Raw genomic sequence first — 21,048 nt, forward strand, 5'->3', positions numbered from 1 at the left:
CATGCTTAAAAAAGCCCTCTTCATTTCCCAATTTAGATTAGCTAGCATTTCTCTCTTTTCATCTATTTGCTCTTCTGAAGCAGAATTAAAAAAAAAAAAAAAAAAGGCAAGATCAATCTTTTAGAGAATAATGCAGCTCTGAAAGGAACTAAAATCCCTGCATGTCGTTTTTTAGATTACTTAATATATTTACAGTTAGGAGTAAGATTATCAAACTGATATATCTTAATACTATTAAGAAATTTGTAAGTGCCAGAACAACGGTAGATGCGTTTTATATGGAAGATATAAAACAGCCAGTGTTTAATGGGGAAAAATGATCAGAGAAACAGCAAACTTTGTACCAAGGTGAATAATTCATAAAAACAAGGGGACTGCAGCAGGCTTACAAAATTCTACTGACACACTTGCCCGTGCATCTTTTTAAGGCAAGAACGTTAAATTGTCATTACATTTATTTATCTAGCAGTTTCACATGCCCAAAAATGGCAAGTTGTTTTTTTACTTTATTTAGATTTTACCACAGTCTGCCCCCCTGCTGCCAATTTACATGGCAAAATATAATAGCAATTCAATAAGTTAAAGGAAACAACATGCAACGGTCTTACACACATGTAAAGCCTGATTCAAAGCTTACCGAAAAACAAAAACCTACTACTTTCGGTGAGCTTGCATCAGGCCAAGGTATATTGATAAATCTATAGGTAAAAAAGAGAAAGGATATCACTATTAAAAAAAAATCATTTTCACAACTATGTTTTTGCAGTATCTGCCATTTGCCCAACATACAAAGAACAGTATTACCCAAGGAAAACCAAACCAAACAATAAAGGGAGTGAGATAAATGATTTATTTGCCTCTTTTAAACTGGTACTTTTGTGTCCTTTAGATGCCACCACCACAATAGCACACTCCTCAACAAAAATCTCCAAGTTTCACAGGGCTTTTGCTCCGGCAGCTCTCTGCACACTCCCTCTGGGCGCGTTGCTATAGCTTACGGGATTATATATGTTAGTGCAAACACTCACATGATGAGTTTCAACTCCAGCTGTTAAACAATCACTACAAGGACGTGATGAAAGGCATAAAGTAAAACTCACAGCACCCGCTTTTCTAAGGGCTAACAGGACAAAAAGTTTTCTTATCCATCTCAGCGGAAAGCCCTTTTTCTAAGTGAAAATTATTGTCCAATTTGGAAGTTATTTCTGGCAGCAAAACAATCTCACATTTCCAGAGCCCAAATGTATTCCGCAGTCAAAACGTACTCTTCTGAAACCTTATTACTTTAACTAACCAGTTTAAAACTTAATTCTCAGTACCAAAAACATAAATAGGTTTATAATGCTTTCACTTACAACAACAAATAAATTCCTTTGGAAGGGCACATTATTAGCCCATGTACTAGAAAATATTTAGTAGATTTTAATACAATGAAAACTAAACTACAGTTTCAATATTCAAATATTTCACAGTTGCTTCATAGCTTGTTGTTATGAAAACTGCAGAATGGAATAAAACATTACATGGTTCTTCACTCTCAGCAGTAAAAAAATTTTCCTGTCCTCAGATCTATTTTCCTCCACTCACCAAAAGACTAAAGTTTTGCACTCCTGAAGCAAAAGTCTTCAAAAAACATATTTATAGAGTCCAAAGCTAACACATTCCCATAAAGCAGCTTACAGAACATTTACCTATAGTTGCAATAGAAGTTAATATAGAAGAAAAAACACAAAATGCACACTTAACATCAAACCATAATTAAATCTACCAGGACAAATTGTTTGCATTGTAGGTCCCTGTAAAATCTACTTTGTGAAACGTAAGAAAACGAAGTACGACTTAAGCACACCACTCATACACAGGCCAAACCTTCAAAAACAATTTAGATTTGTTGTGTATACTCAAGGCTTTCATTCAAAGGTTCTGACCACCCAATACTACCACTTCCTGCAACTGATGCCTGATAACCTGAGAGCTGAGAAATCAGGCCCATATTATATGATCAAAAACCTAAGGCAGCTAAGGATGAAGAAATCTATGAAAATTTAACCAAAATGACTAGCTGCCTTTTCACAAAATAAGAGGCCATCAGCACATCAGAGATGCAAACTCTATGAATGTAATTTTAAAATCAGTGTATTTGTTCTGACAGTGTACATATATTTCCTGTACAATGCCATACGATTCTAGCAACTACTGTTGTCATCTTGGATTTCTTGCACTGGTCAAGTAATAAAATTCCATATCAAACTGTCTACCCATCTTCCCACTCTGGTCCTTTTCACTGTCAATCTTTATGAAGAAAGATTCATGGGATTTTTAGGATTTTTTACCTTTTACCCTTCAAAGTATTTTTTTTAGGTTTTTAGTTTTCAAGTAGATTTATTCCCATTATTTATTTTCACAACCAAATACAACACAAGTAAATTTGGACTGGAGTAAGAGAATCAGACTCCAATTACACAAGAAAAGGACATCTGCATACTCAATAGGCTTCACAAATTTTCTGAAAAGCAGTAAGATAATCGAAGTGTGTGCACTTTTTCCTCTAAAAGTTTAAAGAACAGAGATCACCTGCATCTGTAATAATGCTGAAAGACACAGGTATAAAAACTGTATTTGTATGACTATCTTGACATGAAACTGAACTAACAAAAATACACATTCCAAATTTGTATTTTAATAGCACTGATTGACAGTTTATTTTCACCAAGTTGGAGTTTGGCATTGCACACTACTGTTCTGTACTATTCAGGATTTAACATGACAGTCACTAAAAGCAGCACCCTCTGGAAAACTCTATTCATATGGCAGAATATTTTCTGAATACTTACAATATAGTATTTTCTTACGTGTCTTCTAATATCCAACAGTAATTTATTGTTCATTTGAACCACGTAGTTGAAAGGAGACTCCTCACATTCTCTCTTGCTGCATCTTTGCAAGCTGGGTTCAATAAAACGCCCCTGAAAATGTAAGTTTTGGAACAGTTCATCAAGACAGCAGATGATGGTAGCTAATTTACCACAGACATTTGTTTCACCTAGGTACAGGACACCATTTTAAAACAGAATACTTTAATATATTTTAATTATATCTCTAAAATCTGGGCCTTCTTTCTTCCCATCACAGCTGGCCACACATCCATAAAGACTTCTCTAAAACATACACTTTTTCCATTCTCTGCTTACTGAAAGGTCTTTGGAGAACATGCTGCTTCATCTGCCAAGAACATATATTCAGCAAATGATGCTGAATAAAAGCTTGGCCTGTGGACAGGTCCCCTACCACCAAACAATACAACACAACACTGGTTTATTGTTTTATCAAGGACACAAAAGTTTTGTCCAAGCTGCCTGATCAGAACACTGAAATCAACCTTACAGGTATCATCATTTAAGAAAATACCAACAGGGCTAAATAGAGAAACCCCACTGAACAACAAAGAAGTGATATTTTGTTTTTCCCCAGTGCAAGAACAGCTCTTAAAAGGCGACATCATCTCATTGACCCAAGCCTTCAAAATATCTAAAATTAAACTTCAGTTCCTAGAAGTAATGTGTGAACAGCTAAAATTAAGGTGAGAGAATTCTCATTAAAGTAACGTCCTGTTAGGTTCGATGGTTATTCAAATTTTACATTTTTTTTTCTAGTTAAAGCTTAACATCTAGGCTGATTTGTGCTGCTTTGCCTTAGCCTCCCCCACCCTCCTCACCAAAATTTCCAGGTGGGAGAAGGTTTTCTTTTCTTTTTTTTCCAAGTTTAACATCCACTTCTTTACAGCTAGCCCATCTGCATTTTGTCAAATCTCCATGCAATTAACTATCTTATTTACAGCTGTAATGAACAAAAGTCAAGGATTTACAAAGTATTGCTCAAATTACATCTGTCTTTCCCTCTCACTGGCTTCCAAAGACTGCTTTATTTTGATTCAAAAAAATGTGAAACATCTGCTGTTTGTCCAAATTAACTTAAAATAATTACTTTTAATTTAGATAAAAGATTTATTTGCTTTCATTTTCAAGGTTTTCACTACTCTGAAGCTTGCTAATTTGCCAATGACTAATACATGCATAACATCGCTGTAGAGTTAAATACTTGGCCTTATTTCAAGTTGTGCTCCAAGGTCAGAGATACATTTTTTGGCAGAACTTCCCAACAAGAATGTAGCCCTATGACTTTTTATGTTCGATATACAAAGACAGAAGGAAAGATAACGCAGAAAATCTCTCTGTCAAGAATGGAAGGGGGATATAAAAAGATAAAACACGAATTCTCAAGACACTCTGTTCCAATTAATATGATTTAGGATGAGCAACTGCCATTGCTATAAGAAGGTTTTATTAAGCAGAGAACTGCATGTTACTAAGGTGTTAGGATAAGGATTCCTTAAAAGTTACAGCAACAATCATTCACAAATGGGGGCAAACAGATTAATGAAGCCAACAGATTAATCTTGTGTGTCCTCTTGGGCTACAATGTTCCCAGCCGAAATGCAAAAAATGGGATAAACATTTCAGCACTGTCCTATCAGCAATTTTCTGTTCCAAGTGTAAGCAGTCGGACTCCAACAATATGGTATCTTCTCCTACATCACACGAAGCCGAACTAAAAAGCTCCTTTTTCTTTTGCAAGTGTTTGCCCTCCTCATCAAAGACCAGAAATAAGACATAAGAGAAACTAACCGAGCCATCAAAGACACTGTCATAAATATTCTCTGTTCCGCATTTGGGGCAGCAGAACTTGAATCTCTCGCAATCCCTGTATTTCTCCTCATCAGTGAGCTGAGCTGGGCCACCGAGCAAGGCATCGTTCTCCTCATCTTTTTGGTACTGGTGATGGACTCTGAACTGGGAAGGATCCAGTCCTATTAAAAAGGAATACAAAATTTCAAACACTGAGAGGTCAACCATACAAGCAGGGTTACTTTTTATTGGCTTGGCAAAGCAGGTACGAAAGTTACAGAATGTGAATTGAGAAGCTAAATATATGTATCCTTAGGGGGAAAAAAAAAACCAAAACAAAACAACAAAACAAAACAAAAAAAACCCCAAAACTTATAAAACATAAAGCCATATTACAATTTTTAACCATAAATGAAGGTTCATGAAACACGAAGAAATCATCTACTTATCTTCTTATGCAAGATTGCTTTCTAAATAAAACAAGCACATTGCATTATCATGGGACTATGAGGCAGAACATTTTGTTTCCGAGGAAAGCACTGCTAACGGATGGCTTTATTGTTATTTCCTTCTTAAGTTTCACTGAAAATATTTCAATAAAAACGTGCATCATTATTAAGACACAGTCTTTAAAGCAAAACGGCCCCATTAAAACTGAAAACAGAGAATAAAAACCCCATTAAAGAAACGCGGGTGCACTGCTATTACCAACTCCTTTAAGTCCGTCTACAACTGCCAACTCTGATTTCAATGCAGTGGTCGATTTCATTTTGGCTCAGTGGTTAACAGCATGCAGGGTTCAATCTAATGCAGTGGTTAAAATTCAGCAGCAGCAGCATTTAAAACGACAGCGCTGGAGACAAACCGCTTTATTTCTCATTGCCAGAACGCAAGAATTCAAACAAATAAATGTACAAAAGCCCTCCTAAAAACACGGATTCAACCGCAAATAAATAAATAGGCAAGCAAGCACCAAGTTCACTGCCCTAGGAATAAGGCTGTCAAAGCAAACTTAAGAAAAAATCCACATTTTCGGTCCTCCTTTGCCACGCTCAGCCTTTGAAAAGTCCATTCATTCCATCGATAACGTTTGCATTTTAGAAAAATTGCACATACTGGAAAGAAAAGATCTCGTGAGCAAATCTGGAAGAATGCTTAGGAAACTAGAGTTTAGATTACTATTAATATGAAAAAGGAAACACACTGAGAAAAAAAAAATTAACATAGGCTAATTAAGCCAAGTAAAAGATTACTATATATTATCCTACATCCTGTGTAAACTTTAACAAGTGTTAACCTCTACCTCTACCACTACCAACCACTACAGTAAAAAACAAGAGGGGGGAAAAAAAAAAAAGAAAAATGAAGCTACATGTTAAAATGCTTCTTAGCCTTACAGCATTAAGACATCTAAAGAAAATCTCTGGGAAAAACACTTGTTTAAATTTATTTAAATACCATCACAACTACAAATCAATTGTGTTATACAGGTAGATAAGTACTATCTATATAGAAAATGTTTGATACTTGTGATTTGATTATCACTATTCTGAATTGTTGTTTATAAATGCAAAATAAAATAAATTCAAGAAAGACATAGAAAGGATTCCATCACCAAAGAAGTTCAACTGGTCTCCGATAAAACTGGATTTTCACTAAAAATATAAATTAAAATGCAATTTTAATTTTGGCAAAAAAAAAAAAAAAAGACTCAGTACATATGGGTGACATTTCATTTCAGAGATTCTCAAACTTTTAAACAGTTTTACTCTATTCATAGCCAGAAAAAAAAAAAAAAAATCTCTGGCTGAGGTTGGGGGGGAGATGGGCGTGGAAGGGAGAAATAGTTGGTAATGTAGTTGCTCCTTTAAGGAACAAGTAATATATTCTGTAACAAACACACAGGAGATAAAAGTTTCACGAAGAGGACTTGAGTGTTGCTTCATATCACGATTTTGAAAATGGGAAAGATTGAAAACCAACTGAAAGATACAGTGGACTGGATCTAAAAGACTACTGGTAAATACAATTATTCTCACTTTGCAGCAAATTCAGAAGAGGAATGAAAAGAAAAAAAAAAATCACTGCTAGTTCACTGCTACCTATCTCATCAAATGGACAGTTAGAATTTTATCTCATTTTCCAGAACGGTAACAGAGGAAGATATTTCACTAAACAAAACATAAAGGAGATGCATTTTGTCTTTCACTCCACTGTAGCTTCCCACTACCCAGTCAAAAAAAAGCACACGGACAATTTGTGATAATTTAACGGGGGCGGAGGGGGGAAATAGTTTCCTTTTACTAGAATCGAGGCATTTCAGAACTTTCCTTGCTATGTGGGCTGGAGAAAGCAACTTGAGAAATGCTGTGGTGCTTGAAGTGCACACCTCACTCTGGGCACGGGAATTTGAAGGGGAGGCAAGTCGGGACCCCAAGCACAAGCCTAAGCACAAGCCTAGCCTCGTTATGTGGGGGCGCGGGACCTGCTTTGGCCACCGTGCCCTTTGAGGGGCACTTGGTTGGCTCAGTTCACCCATCTCAGCGCGCCCACTTGTAGCCTCTCGCAACAGGTCATGCCGGGCACACTGCCCTGCCCGGGGAGCAACACAGGGAATGCCTAAAGGCTGCCGATAAAAATAGGCTTTTTTGCCTTTTTTTTTTTTTTTTAATGAATGGAAGGAGACTTCAAGCTAATTTTCTGGACTCTATCTTTTTACACAATATTGAGGAAAAAAAAAAAAATCAGGGGGACTTGGGCCTACTGGGGCATATAGCACTTGTGGGGCTATCACTAAATCACCTGCACACGGGCAGGCTTTCCAACCCCACAAAAACTGCCGAGCTGCCTGTGTGGCAAAGAAAAAAAACACCAAGTATACGAGTTAAGAAGAAAAGCGCAGACCAAGCTGCCACGACAGAAGCAGTGTATTGCACTGTTCACAGTGTCAAATTTAGGCTTCCGAGAGTATTTTTCTTTCCATCTCCGTAACTCGGGCCCCCTGCGCCGGCTCAGGCCGCAGAGCTGGGGGCGGCGAGGAGCGGCCGGGCGCCGCGGCGGAGCTCCCGCTTCGGCCTGCGGCTCCGCGCTCGGGCCGCGCTTAGGCCGCGCTCAGGCCGCGCTCGGGGCCGCCGCGGAGGCGGCGGGTGCCGCGGGCCGCGCGCTCCGTGCCGGGGCGGCGGGGATGGCGCGGCTCGTGCTGCCACCGCGAGGCGAAGGCCGCGCGCTGCGGCCGCCCGCCGCGGCCCTGCCCAGGGGCAGCGCGCTGGGGAACGTCCCCCGCGCTGGGAAACGCGCCCCCGCGCTGGGAAACGTGCCCCCGCCCGCCTCAAACGGATCCCGCTCTGCTCCCCGGCTGGCTCGCTGGGAACGGGGCTCCTCGGGCTTCCGAGGCGCGGCTAGGGCCCGGGCCCCGCTCAAGTCTGCTGTGGTGAATTAGGTTACCGAGGAGGTAATTTAGTAAAGCAACCAGGTCAACACACAGAGATAAATGCAGGGTCAACTTAAATATTTCAACATGCAGGTCAAGACTAGCTCCTGACATGGGTGTTTTATTTATAAATACCAGCAATGAAGGAGATCCTTGGCGCAGAGAGGCCCGCTTGCTCTCTGGAGACACAACCCGGTGGCTAACGGAGGCACGGGGCACCCCGGCCCTGCTCAGTGCTCACCCCAAGTCCCGCGCTTGGGACCACGGCAAGCGCCACAGCTCGCACACCGGGTGTCCGCGAAAGCGCCGGCGCGGGCTCCCCCGTGGCCTTCCTCTTGGGTTGTGCCACGCCATCGTCCTCCCCATTGGGGTCCCCCGTGGGGATCCCCACGCGTAAACGCGATAGAATTAACCCAGGAGCGCCAAGAAACACCAGGGAGCTCGCACGCCGTGGGGAGACCACGGCTGCCATGAGTTGGTCTGGGTAGGCAGCTGCTAATATCAACATCGCCAAGTAAAACGCTCTCTAAGTGTTTTTAAAAAAATTCCCCCCTCGAGAGAAAAATAAACCCAGCGGCCTTCAGGTGGGAGGGATTTCCTTGCTAACGGCATGGACAGACGCGCGCTGGCAGGACTGCAAGTACTCGTACTGACATGGGAGCAGGACTAACCAGGAGCAGCTCCCAAACACTGGGTGACCTTCCTAGGAAGGGCCTACACGTGAGACCGTTCACAGAGCACCTACGGACGCCCCTGGGAAGCGGCAGTACCTCTCTTTGCAAAGACCACGACACGATCTAGGAGAAAGCTCCTTTTCTGCAACCAGCATCTTCTGTAACTTGTGGGGGAAGACGTAATACATTAACAACTGCAAAAATCCCAGGCTTAAATGACCCTGGCTCCATGGTGCTTGGGTATTTTTGAGAACACAGAAAAAAAGGGGGAGATGGGAACACAACAGGAGGTAATATCTATATTGCACCAGCACCTCAACCTCACAATTCGCTTACTTCTTTATATTAAGAGTTTTACAAGTACAGTTGTCTTTTTTTTTTTTTAAGTAGTTTCAGGAGAAAGTAAGCAAGGTCTCCACAAGCATAAGTAAATTAGGTTTATTGACTGCACATCCTCCTATGAGAAACCTTGACAAGCCTCATCTTGTCAGTGTATTTTTTCCCCCTCAAGAACTTCAAGATAAAAGAGAGTGAACGAAAAATTATGCCTGTGAGGTTCTCATTTTTAGGAACAATGAATTTTCATCTTTCAAAGGCCAGGCAGACTTCCTACAAAGTCCAAAGACAAAAGACAATTTTCAGCTTGATTCTGTGGTGAATAAATGTGATATTTGAAGAGCTCTCTGCAATTTTTAGGTGCAGTTATTTGCTTTTGTTCTTGAGTGTCTAAAATAGATTAGTTAAAATAATTTACTTTGAGTATGGACAAGGAAAAGAAATGCTTTTGCTTATCTTAATATAAACCAAGCTTCACTAAGCAGAACTCAATTTCATCTGCTTGGACTAGTGAGGTGACATGATGATCAAACATTTACCTAATAAAGAGATTCTTTAAAATATGGATCTGACATGTTTCTTTCTACAACCATTCCATATATGTAATGGAATGTATATATGTATACAGACGTACACTGTACATAACAAAACCAGAGGAGGAAATTCTCAGCAAGGAAGCAACCATGTTTGAGTGCATCAATATGATACTTCTCGTACCCTCCAGAACAGAAGCTTTCCTCTTCTGAACAGAAAACAATCCTCTTTTCAAGAGAACAGGAAAAACAACTGGGATTTGGCTGCATTACATGATGAAAATGCTAAACAAAAAAAAAGCCAAACTTAAGCAAACAGGAAAACCATTCTGAATTTTTCTTCTAAAGCAATGGGCTCAGACATCTTGTACACTCAGATATTTTCAATTCATTCAAGACAAAACATTTTTGATTACCTCTCCAATATTAAGAAAAAAAAGTTAAAACAATCTGCAACAATTCATGTACAGCTCTGATTAAAAGTAGAAGAAAAAGAATTAGATAAAACAGGTTTGAAAAAGACCTTACTACTAGCAAACTTAATGGAAACAGAAGTGAGAAAACAGAAGTGGAGAAGCAAGTAACATTTTTATAGCACAGCAAGGTCAAATGGAACATATTGCAGATCTGAGATTGTAATGTATACGCACAGGTTTTCTGACTAACAATTGTATACTGTTAATATACTCTGAGCTGCATAATGCTATTATAAGGAAATTTTCATCTTGAACATACTACTGTGCAAAAAGCAGCACAGGCATTTGCAAATAGTGAATGCTACCAAGGGACATACAGCTCTTAAGATCTGGGCACTTAATCTAGATGCCTAACGGGAATCAGCCCTTCCCAAACACCTGACCTGTTGAGAATGAGGAATAACTCTGAATTCTAGACTAAGTCTTCAAAACTAAATCTCTGCAAGAAATCAATTGGTTTCAAAAATCACAAGTCTTTTTCCCCAGGCAACTAGAAGCTGACCTCTGTTTCAAACCGCTTTGTCTACACCAAAAGTACTTGACTTTTTTGGTTGGCTGGGCCCCACGGCGCTCTCTGGCATCAAGGGGAGGCCAAACCACCAGACGTGCACAGTCAGCCTGTGAGCGGAGGCAGGGCTGGCGCCTCCTCAAAGCGCTTTTTCCTGGACATGCAGTGCAACATCCAGGGTCTCCGATAAAGATCCCTGCAGACGCACAATCACGTCTGTGCTTACCTTCCCCAAAAAAGCAGAGCTCCCCTACATTTATTTATTTATTTAAAAATCTTTAATGGCACTTTAATGACAATGACCCTTCTTGAGAAGCAAGGAGGAAGGAACTTACACCTGCATGCATTCAAGGCAAAGTGTGAACCCACCATGAGCTGAACCTTTGGCCCAGGTGGACCATCCTGCCAGGTCGCACTGTGCCAGTTAAATGACCAATTCTTGGGTCCCGGCCAACACCAGCACACAAAATGTTATAGTCTAACTCTCCTTCCAAGCATTCCAAAGTCTCTGAAAGAAAGCATTTCTGCAAGTCTGCACTGCAACAGACATGTCCCTAACATGAAAGCAAGGGATTATTAAACTGACACCATGCAACTCTAAATACATATTTTCTTGTGGGACAAGAAAGTCTCGTCAAGAACTCAGCAAGCAGCAGGCTTAACATTTTCAACATTGTTAAGCTATGTTACCATCCCTGGTAACCCAGCTTTAAGTAGTAAGAGACTTGATTTGGGGTACAAACCACAAGATTTCCCTTCATCAAGATCACATCCATACATTTTCAGGGAGAAAAACAATACTAAGGCAAATTACAGATATGGCATGATATTTCCAGAGAAAGTGGAAATATTGCTTGCCTACCCCATCTGGAGACAAGAATATCCATTACTAGGGCTATTATTTTTTTAAAAAAATCTAGCAGGTCAATTCTACAAATAAAAACTCTTCCCACTGACTGACTACTAATACTCTGCACCCTTTCATTACTGCAAAAATGCTAGAGCCTGAATTCTCCAACACTACACGGTACTTCAGAAACTTAAGAAAAACCTCAGACATGCAACAGTCATGTCATTTGGGAAGAGTACTTTTTTTTCCCCACCCCCTGAATACGATTTATAACATCTTAATGAGCACCTTCTGAAAAGTGTTATTCTGCTATGTCATCTAAACAAACTCACAATGCAAGCTGCCTTCTACAGGCTGCATAACATGTACTCCTTCATTCTAGGAGGACTGATCTTGAGAAACATTTTTGTTAAGAAACATGCATTAAAGCTTCTCACTTTGTCTCTGGAAACTCTTTAAATAAACTGAATTTAGAATACTTACCTAACCACGTTGCAATAAGAACGGAATCAATTCCCTCTATAGGCTCACATATTCTAGCAACTACTGGATGTATTTGCTGTGATAGATAGTACTGAGTATCGACAACAAGATTGTCTTGTTTTTGCAACTGTTCTGGAGCATATGCTCGCTGGCTGGCACTCAGGTTGGATCCATCCTAAGAAAGGAGACACGTAGAAAACAGTGTGAAAAAAGGAAAATCCGCCTCAAGTCGGTATACGAAGGATTAGGCTTCAAGAATCACATTTTATTTTAAAGCAAAGATGTTACACAATTGCTCTCTCTTGGTTGATTTATCAAATACAAATCCAACAGTAGTAAAAAATTTGCATTGCTGTTGCTGGCATCAACCAGCAAGTTCAAGAATGTAAATCCAGCTTGTATTATTGCAGCCTACATGTGCAAATCAGTAAGAGTAGACAGAGTAAACAGTCCCATCTGTCAATTCTGAAATGCACAATGAAAACACATTGTAACTATCAGCCCAGCTAAAAATATGCAGAAGGCAGGCATTTTGGATTCACTTTGTATTAAACTAACATTATCATTTTATAAAACAAGCAAATTCCAAGCACTGCATATCAAAACTGGATCTGTTCTGCTAGGAAACTGATATTCTTAGATTTTATACAGAAACAAATAAAATGAGCAGTTGGAGAGGACTAGCAGTTATTGGCACGCACATAAATGACAAAGACAATATCATCAATTTGAAAGGGCAAAAGTACTGAAGGAAACACTGGGTGACCTCACGAGGCAAAAGAGGAAGACCCTTCCTCAGCTCTGAGCACACATCAAATTCTTCACAACGAAGAGGAAGATGAAAGGAAGTCAGTTTAGGAAGGTGATATTTGAAATAAAAAATAGCGTTAATGATGGAATTGTGCTTCAGCTCTAAGAAGACTGCATTCTTCTGGAAAACAGAATTCATTACATCCCTGAAGTATCATTCCCAGTCCACTACTACACCAGGAAATTTTATTTTCTATGTCTGTCAAAACTTGAAAGTAGTAACTTAATAAGCATTCAGTGACAAAAGTAAACATTAACTGGGGAGTGGTTTGGGAATGAGTATCAAATCAGTTTTTCCTGAAGTCCTTTAGTCCTTTTTTTTTTTTTTTTCCCCTTCTTAAATCACATCCCACATGCATTAGCATGCAACACCTTCATTTTTCAGTTAAGACAAGACACTGGCTTCAATAGGGTCAGCAACCACCGCCTGAAAACCCATCACTAATAAAGACAGACTACCCGCCACGGGTCCCTCCTACTCCTTTCAGACAACTTAGTATTCAGAACAAAATTAATTTAGGACTATTCAGCTCAACCAGCTGCTTTGCAAAAATAATTGTGATGCGATTCCTTCAGCTTCCTTCTCTCAACAAGTACATTCTTCTCCCGCATTGTGCTGCGGCGCAGCCACTGCCATCGCCCAGCTCTCCAACTCCAGGCACTTTCTTCATGCCAAACTACAAACCCCGGATTAACACAAGAGAGAAAAATAATGCACATCCTGTTCTTAAAGATGGAGCTGAAAGAGGGGTCCACTGCAGGTGTTAGCAGGCCTATCAGTTTGCCATAAGACGCCCCTCAGTCCATCTGATTCAAACTACATCGTGTTTTATAGCAAATCCAAATTATGGGGTGCATTTTTGAGATGACGATAGATAAATTGCTCATGTCTGTACTTACTACCAGTCGTGCATGTTTTCAAAAAATGTTTAAATTTCAAAAGACGGTAACCTCAAACATCCCAAACCCAAGCAGGAGGGCTTGGGGCACGTCCACGTCCATCGCTCTGTTCCTCTGGGCATCCCGTGCCGGGAGCGAGCCGGCAAGGCGGCCGCACACGTCCCCCGTGTCACCCGCCTTCCTTTCCTCTCCTCCAGGACACACAGCAGGGCCAGCTGGCCGAGAACAAATGCTCAATACTTCCCATCTCCACCAGCGTTGCTCAGCCTGCCTCTCCCTAAGCAGGCACTAGTTTCGGGCAATGTTCTTCTGGCACAAATGGCTAAGTATTAAGCAGATGCTCGAGCACATGGTAGGGTGACCCAGAGCACTGCACTGACATTGGCTGAAGCTAAAAGGCTGCTGGATTTTTTCCCATGACAGCTGTATTTTCCAAGACCACCAAAGCTTACCAACAGGCAGAGAAATTTGCAGCAGAAAATGCCGGCTCATTTATTGGAAAGCTTCATTTATTGGAAAGCAACCTCAGGATAATTCTACAGCAGTGCCCTACAGAGCTTCAGCAGGAGACCCACCAGCTGAAAGGCAGCACGCGGGCCTGCCTGCAGAAGGGAAAGCCACTGCTGACTAAAAGAGCCTGCCACCCAAAAAGCAAACCTTCCCCAAGTTGTTCTGCATGCTTCTCAACGAGCATTCAGCAGCCAAATGGCAGAACATTTCCTGAGGAGCCTATCCTCCTTGGATTTAAACTTTCCTTGAGGTTATACTAAAGATTAATTTGATTGTGGGGTAATGGTTGGAAAGACAGAGTTGTTAAATGATAGCGAGATACGGTATTTGGTGCTGCAAGTTTTACCTCATGTAGCCAAGGGGTGCTGCAATCCCTTTCAACTTACATGACCATGTGCTGCCTTCCTCCCTCTCCAGCACAACTCCAACACACATTTATACCCTGTTCATAATTGCATTTCTGAGCTCCTTCTAGGAGCTTAACTTCAGAGTGAAGCCATGGGACTACGTATCAGACTTCTCACAAGACCTGCCTGGGAATCTTGCTGGGATTTTGGGGAAGAGGGAGAAGCAGCATCTAGGCAAGGGTCTGGTGAGTAGAATTTTATTCTGAGTTGATAATCTTGGGTTTTTTTTGATTACATCTTTGGGAAAGAAAACCAATGTTGAACACTTACCTGTTGGCACATGAATTAGTAATATGGGGTTGCAGCCAAAAACATTTCTCCAATGTACCAACAAGAAAGTTTCAGTAAAATTTATTTAACTGTTGTAAATCCACATTTGACACTGATACAGTATCATTTGTGCAAAACACATCCAATCTGTGTGAAAACACTCAAAAACTGGCAATAGTGCAGGAAGATGGAAAACACGTCTTGATGCAAGGGGTACCAAGATCAGCCACTTTGCTGTTCTAGCTGCCACTAAGATGACATCATTTTCCTAAGTTTTAAAAGCATTTCCAAGATAGACAGAAACCTGAAAACAGAAAGCTCCTCCAACTCCTCAGTCCAGCAGACAGAAGTATTGCCAGATCCAAAGACGAGGAATTGAAAATACGAATGCTGAGACTGGAAGCAACAGTGACACTGCAGAATCACAAAACAGCTTTCCAAGAATGAAAGTTTCTTCACGACCAGAACATTTTTTTCCCATATAAATTGATCAGATGTTTTCTTTAAAAATAGCTTCTGGTCCTGAAAACAATTTAAATCATGGAAACGTTACCAGCTACTGCATGGGAATAGTTATATGAGCCCAGCTGATTACAATGATACCTTCTGACCCTGTAGAAGTGCCGTGAATTTAATACAGAAAGCAGACTACTCAAAAATACAGCATAATCTCACTGCACACAAATGTCAAAATATTTTTAAGCAGTTGAGTGGCCTGTCTTTGCCATCTCTCAAAACAACACTAGTGCTTAGCCATAAATAAACACATTCTTACCTGACAAATGATATATGACACTGTATCTCCCGCCTTCACCTTTCGGCCTCCTTGGGAGTTTATCCACATGGCAACATGCACATGTGGCAAGCTTTTTTTGTCCGGATAATCCTGTGGATCTTTTGTCAATGCCTAAAAGATCAAAAGAGAAAACAGAAAAATAACTTGAGAGAAGTGTTTTGCTTAGGTGATAGACAACTTAGAACAGCAGACTACAAAGACTGCATAGTAGCTGCCTTCATTTGCAAGTATACTTGTGGTATGACAAAAATAACATGCAGAAATTGTAATAAATGTATTTCCCAGACATTAACACCTAGGTAACAGTTCTTATTCTTTAAATATTATTATTAATAAAATGAAAGGATGCAAGAGGCTGTAACAAAAAAAAGGAAGGCTGCAAGAGTTACAGATATATTGTCACTGTTTTAAAACTAAAATAAATTGTAGCTGGAAATAGCTTGCAAAATATAAAAGCATGGTCACAGATCATTCCCCTCATCCCTGTGCATGTTCAGATCATAAAGTGCATCTGAACAAGTAGTTAAGTGTATTTAAAAAACTGTGTTAAAAAAGGGATACATCTTGACTAAAATATTTCCATATATTCCATGTACTGGGATTTCACACTAAATTCTTTCCATTCAGGAAAATGTTATTTTTAAATATTTATCATCATTCCAATTCTTAAAAACAACTTACGCATTTAATAGTGAAATACATAATTTTACTATTTCCAAAGTAGTAAAACACAAGAACAGTCAGCATTTAAAATGAAAGCTACTCCATATGTATATTTTATTGAGGCACTAAGTGTTGTTAGAATATTTACACTCCGAACACTCTAAGAAATGGTTGTCAAATTTTTAAATAAGCCACAAAAATCACTAATTACTCTAATAATGATAATGACAACCTGAAGATATTTCTTGATTCATCAACACGGTCTTAAAGACCAGCCAGCAGGCTGGTCCACAATGCAAAGAGACTAGGATGGAAAAAAAATCTTATGAAAAATCTCTTCTATTAGAAGAGTGGGAAGGTCAGACAGGATACACGTTCCTGATGAGACACTCCTAGCTCGCCAAAATACAGGTTCTGTCGATTCATTAAAAAGTAAGAAAAAAAAAAAAAAAAGAAAAAGAAAAACAAGCCAAAGGAATCCTGTTTGCTAAAGTTCCTGTAGATGAAGCAGGATATTTTACTCCTCATTTTAGTAAAGTCTTGAAGAAATCAACAAACCAACAAAGTTTCTTACGCTTTTCCAAATAAAAACATACAAAAACCCATCCCCGTTGTATTTCTCAGTGTAAGTGTTCAAAGACAAAAATATAAAAAAGATCTGACAGGAAAAAAAGTCCAGAGGAAGGAAGTTTGAGCTGTCAAGTAATTATTAAGGGATAAAAGCAACGAGGAGGAGAGCAGGATGGGATGGGACACGAAGCTGGTGCTCTGAGAAAGCAAGAGCGGCCTCCAAAGCCTCACGGTTGCAAGTTCCTTGCAGTATCATCCACTGGCAAATGAACTAAAATGATGGACTGCCTGGATCTCGGCATTGCCAGAACAGAAATGATAAATCTTCTTTTCCCTAGGATCACATAAGGCCAAGCCAAAACAGTTTAAATGTGATAAAAACACTGTTTAAAATAGGGCGAGGGAGGAAGGAGAAGTTTTTAGTGAAACACCAAATAACCTTCCTTCCTTCCTAAGGAACCATAAATATACAGAAAAATCAGATAGAGGCAATTCTATAAAGGGTGCAAGATTGCCAAAGATGACCTTCCAGTGGGGAACATAACAATTAACACACATTCTTTCAATTTACAGAGCTCGAATGGTCAAAACTGTATAGATCCACATCAGAATTTGTCATTTATCCACTCCTGATATTTTATGTTTGAAAAGATTTTTTCTGCACTCAGTATATTTAGGAACTGGGCTGTTCCCAAATCACTGATAATAAAAATACAAGAAAGCCTTGTAAGAACATCTTCAAACATTCAGGGAAATCGTAGATGATTAATTCTCTTTTGTCCGAATTCAGTGCATGAATAAACATACAAAACAGCATGACACACTTTGAATACAGCACATTTTGCAAATAGCAAGACAGGAAAAAGGGAATAAGCCAATTACCTTATTTATTTCAAACTGATTTATTGGGATCTGGCCATTGATGACATTTTCTCCAATTTCTATTAGCCGCCTTTGAATATTTTCCACAATTACGTCTCGAGGCTGGTCAGAAAGAATCTGACCAATGACATAGCTGTAAAGGAATACAAAAAGCTTAAAATAAATAGAATAAAGCCCTTTTGGTAAACACATTTGTGTCTTCTCCTAGGCATCTCTAGAAATCAAAGAAAGAATCTGAGTATGGACTCTAATTCGAAAGTTTCACAAATTTATCAGATATTTCATGAATTTATCAGATATTTCATGTTGTGTTTAGCCTTTTTAACCCAAATTAAATGACTGCAGATAGTTCTAATACTAAACAACAACTTGAAACTGATTAAACCAGCTGGTTTCTAGTTTTTGTTCCCATGTTACTGTTCCCATGTTATTATTCCACAGCAGGTATCTAAGATTTATGGGGGAAAGGGAGAGGAGGAGGAGGAGGAGAATGTAAAGTTGAAGTAAGCAGAGCCTTGACTATTTCTGTAAAATGTGGTTGGAAGGTCTGCCAGCTGCAGAAGAGTTAGTCACTAAAGAACACTCTCAAACATTTGTATAGCTTTAATTACTAATACATTCCTAACTTGGAAAAATTTGCTTCTATTATGATGCATCTTTTCTTAGAAAATGCAAATCTTAAGAACAGTAAGCAAGCAAGCAAGCTGGATTGCTGTGAATGTAAAGACGTAGCCACTTTCGAATGCCTTTGGACCACAATTGGTTCAAGCTAGGCTCAAAGAGGCTGCCTGGAATATGAAATCCGTCAGCCTCCAGATGACCACCTCTCTGCCTGCTCCAATTTCCGTTCACTTGTGCATTATCCCTATTGAAGTTAAGCATGAAAATGCTCTGTGTGGTGATGATCGATAAAATGATCATCAAAGGAGTATACTATCATGATGATGAAATAACAGGAGGGTCTCCAGTGAGCACCAGGGAATAAGGGGTCTTTGTCTCTCCCAGTGCCCTCCTGGCTGCCCCCTGGTGCCCCCCTGGCACCCAAGGTCTGGTTGCTCCATAAGTGGGTGCTCAGGGCTGCCCACGGGCTCCTTCAGCCCCCTCTGGAAAACATGAACCTGCGACTCCGTGCGCTGGCAGAACCTACCAATCCCTCAAAACTTCAGCTCCTGTACGTACAAAACACACAAGACCAAAATGGATAATGAAATTGGAAGCATGTGGACTCCTAGCCGGGGTTTATGAGAAGGACACTGTTTAGAACAGACACCACGAGCAAAAAGGACACTCACTTTCCAGTCTCTTTTGCAAGATCACACCAGTCTCTTCGGACTATGTCCAATCCTTTCAGTTCTTGTTTAGTTACATATTTCCCATCGCCGGTGGGTTCTACTGTCAGAGCAGCGTATTTCTTCTTCTTTAAGAGGAGTAAGGACTTAAAGATTCCATCGATATCAATCTCCAGCAATTTATAGAGCTTGTTCACTTCATTTTTGATCTGTGGGTGTACGAACATTAAAGACAAGCACAATACTTTAACAAATCTGGATACGTGTAACCTCCACCATGAAGGTTATCCTTCCAAGTTGCAATATGCACTCTGTGCTCGCATATGTACTTTAGATAGATACTGAAACTGCTTTTTAAAAAAATAAGTGCTTACAATTCTTTACAACAGCACCTTTTCCAAGGGGCAGCCTGAGCTTTAACTACAGACCAGAACTGTGTGTCTGTGTTAGAGAGAAAAAAAGTTTCCATAGCCCAACCTCTCCACGAGAAAGTTGCAATTTCTCTATATCTTATGCACATACAACAGCTTGAAATGATACTCAACATATTATCCTAGCACAGTACCAAATGTAAACCTGCTACATTTTTTTAATCTTTATTCAAAAAAACACAGAAGTGTAACATTGCAAAACTGCATGTACTTAAAAACAAACTTCCATTCCTGTACACAAATGTCCCACCTACTGGCTTTACTAAAAGTTTCCCATCTCCATCTTTCTTTCTTCATACTTTTTTTTTTCTTAAAAAATGCTTCTTCTTCTGAATATCTTTTTGTTCCTCAATGCTGCTTTTCCTGTCCTCTGTCTTCATGTGTTCCACTCTCCACTTTCTTTCCCCTAGTATTTTCTTTCCCTCTTGACGTTAATAACTCTCCTTATTCATTTTCACTCCTTCATTACTCCCAGGTTTCTTATCACAGACTAACAAACATGAATTATCCTCTTCTTCCATTTCAAAGCTTTATATAAAAAAAAAAAGGTCTTCATTCATATACTGCACACCCTTACCAAGACAGAGGCAATATTTCCAGCATGAAATCTCACTCTTTTTTAGCCTCGCTTTGGGCTCACACTACCTATTTGAACCAAAAAAAAAATCCTTGTGTGTTTTCCTTATGTACATGCACTTCAGACTTCCATTTTCTCAGTTATTCCTTTGTTTTTCCTGCTAGAGAAATCCACACTTCTAATAATTTGGGTTTATCCCTAGACTACTTTTTAATTCCTTGCATATTTTTAAATTATAAGGGCAATACTATTTGCTAGGTTTATATTCAGTTCATAAAAGCAAAACAGCCGAACAATTCCACTAAACATTTTTGTTTCTGGAATGTTTACATCATACTAATGAACAGCTTAAAAACAGCACCAAGATTGAACATATCAGGATATCTGAATCAGAAAGCTGCACGGAAAGTGCAACACATACAAAATTCTGCTGAGTAATAACAAAAAGGGACACAGATATAAATATTGGGGGGGAAAGGAAATCTAGGAGACCAGACACTAATGGATGAGAAAATTCAGGCAGAAGATGACAGAATTTCTCCCCTTCCACAAGCACTATAACACAGACCTGCAGGAAATCTTCAGAAAAAAATGAAAAGATCCTTACCTTGTTCCCTAACTTGAAGACCTCATCCAAATTGGTGCTATTTGTATTTATCATAATGGAATCCGTATCTCCATAAATCACTTCAAGGTTCATCTAAATGAAACAAACTGGTTAGAAAAACAAAATCAAGAACTCTCCATCTTTTTAAAGTTCCATCTCATTTTCAAAATTCAATCCAGAAGTTCAATGTTCATTTATTATCACTTAAATTTCAAAAATTGGAAAAAAATGTGGAATAGATTTTTATTGAAAAGTCTGTAATTTCACCGAGATATCTGATTCAAAGAGAATAATGAAAATGTAAAGCATTAATACTTTAAAAACAATCTTTGTTTGCATACATATTAACAAAGCTCAAATG

The 21,048-nt window shown here is 39.4% G+C and overlaps 1 protein-coding gene across 2 annotated transcripts in view; it reads right to left on the bottom strand.

Moving 5' to 3' along the window:
- POLA1 (DNA polymerase alpha 1, catalytic subunit) overlaps positions 1 to 21,048 on the bottom strand; it is a 188,734-nt gene that overhangs the window by 94,530 nt on the left and 73,156 nt on the right. For both annotated transcript variants that reach the window (XM_026038675.1, XM_026038676.1), the window contains exons 27-33: positions 20,688 to 20,780; positions 19,076 to 19,281; positions 17,784 to 17,916; positions 15,648 to 15,779; positions 11,976 to 12,150; positions 4,686 to 4,867; positions 2,835 to 2,966 (exon numbers count right to left, since the gene is read on the bottom strand). In XM_026038675.1, coding sequence (XP_025894460.1) covers positions 2,835 to 2,966; positions 4,686 to 4,867; positions 11,976 to 12,150; positions 15,648 to 15,779; positions 17,784 to 17,916; positions 19,076 to 19,281; positions 20,688 to 20,780 — 1,053 coding nt within the window. The remainder of the gene's footprint in view (positions 1 to 2,834; positions 2,967 to 4,685; positions 4,868 to 11,975; positions 12,151 to 15,647; positions 15,780 to 17,783; positions 17,917 to 19,075; positions 19,282 to 20,687; positions 20,781 to 21,048) is intronic.

This window comes from Nothoprocta perdicaria, unplaced genomic scaffold (genome assembly GCF_003342845.1).
Source record: "Nothoprocta perdicaria isolate Ctin4 unplaced genomic scaffold, notPer1 scaffold_215, whole genome shotgun sequence".
NCBI classification, from domain to species: Eukaryota; Metazoa; Chordata; class Aves; order Tinamiformes; family Tinamidae; genus Nothoprocta; species Nothoprocta perdicaria.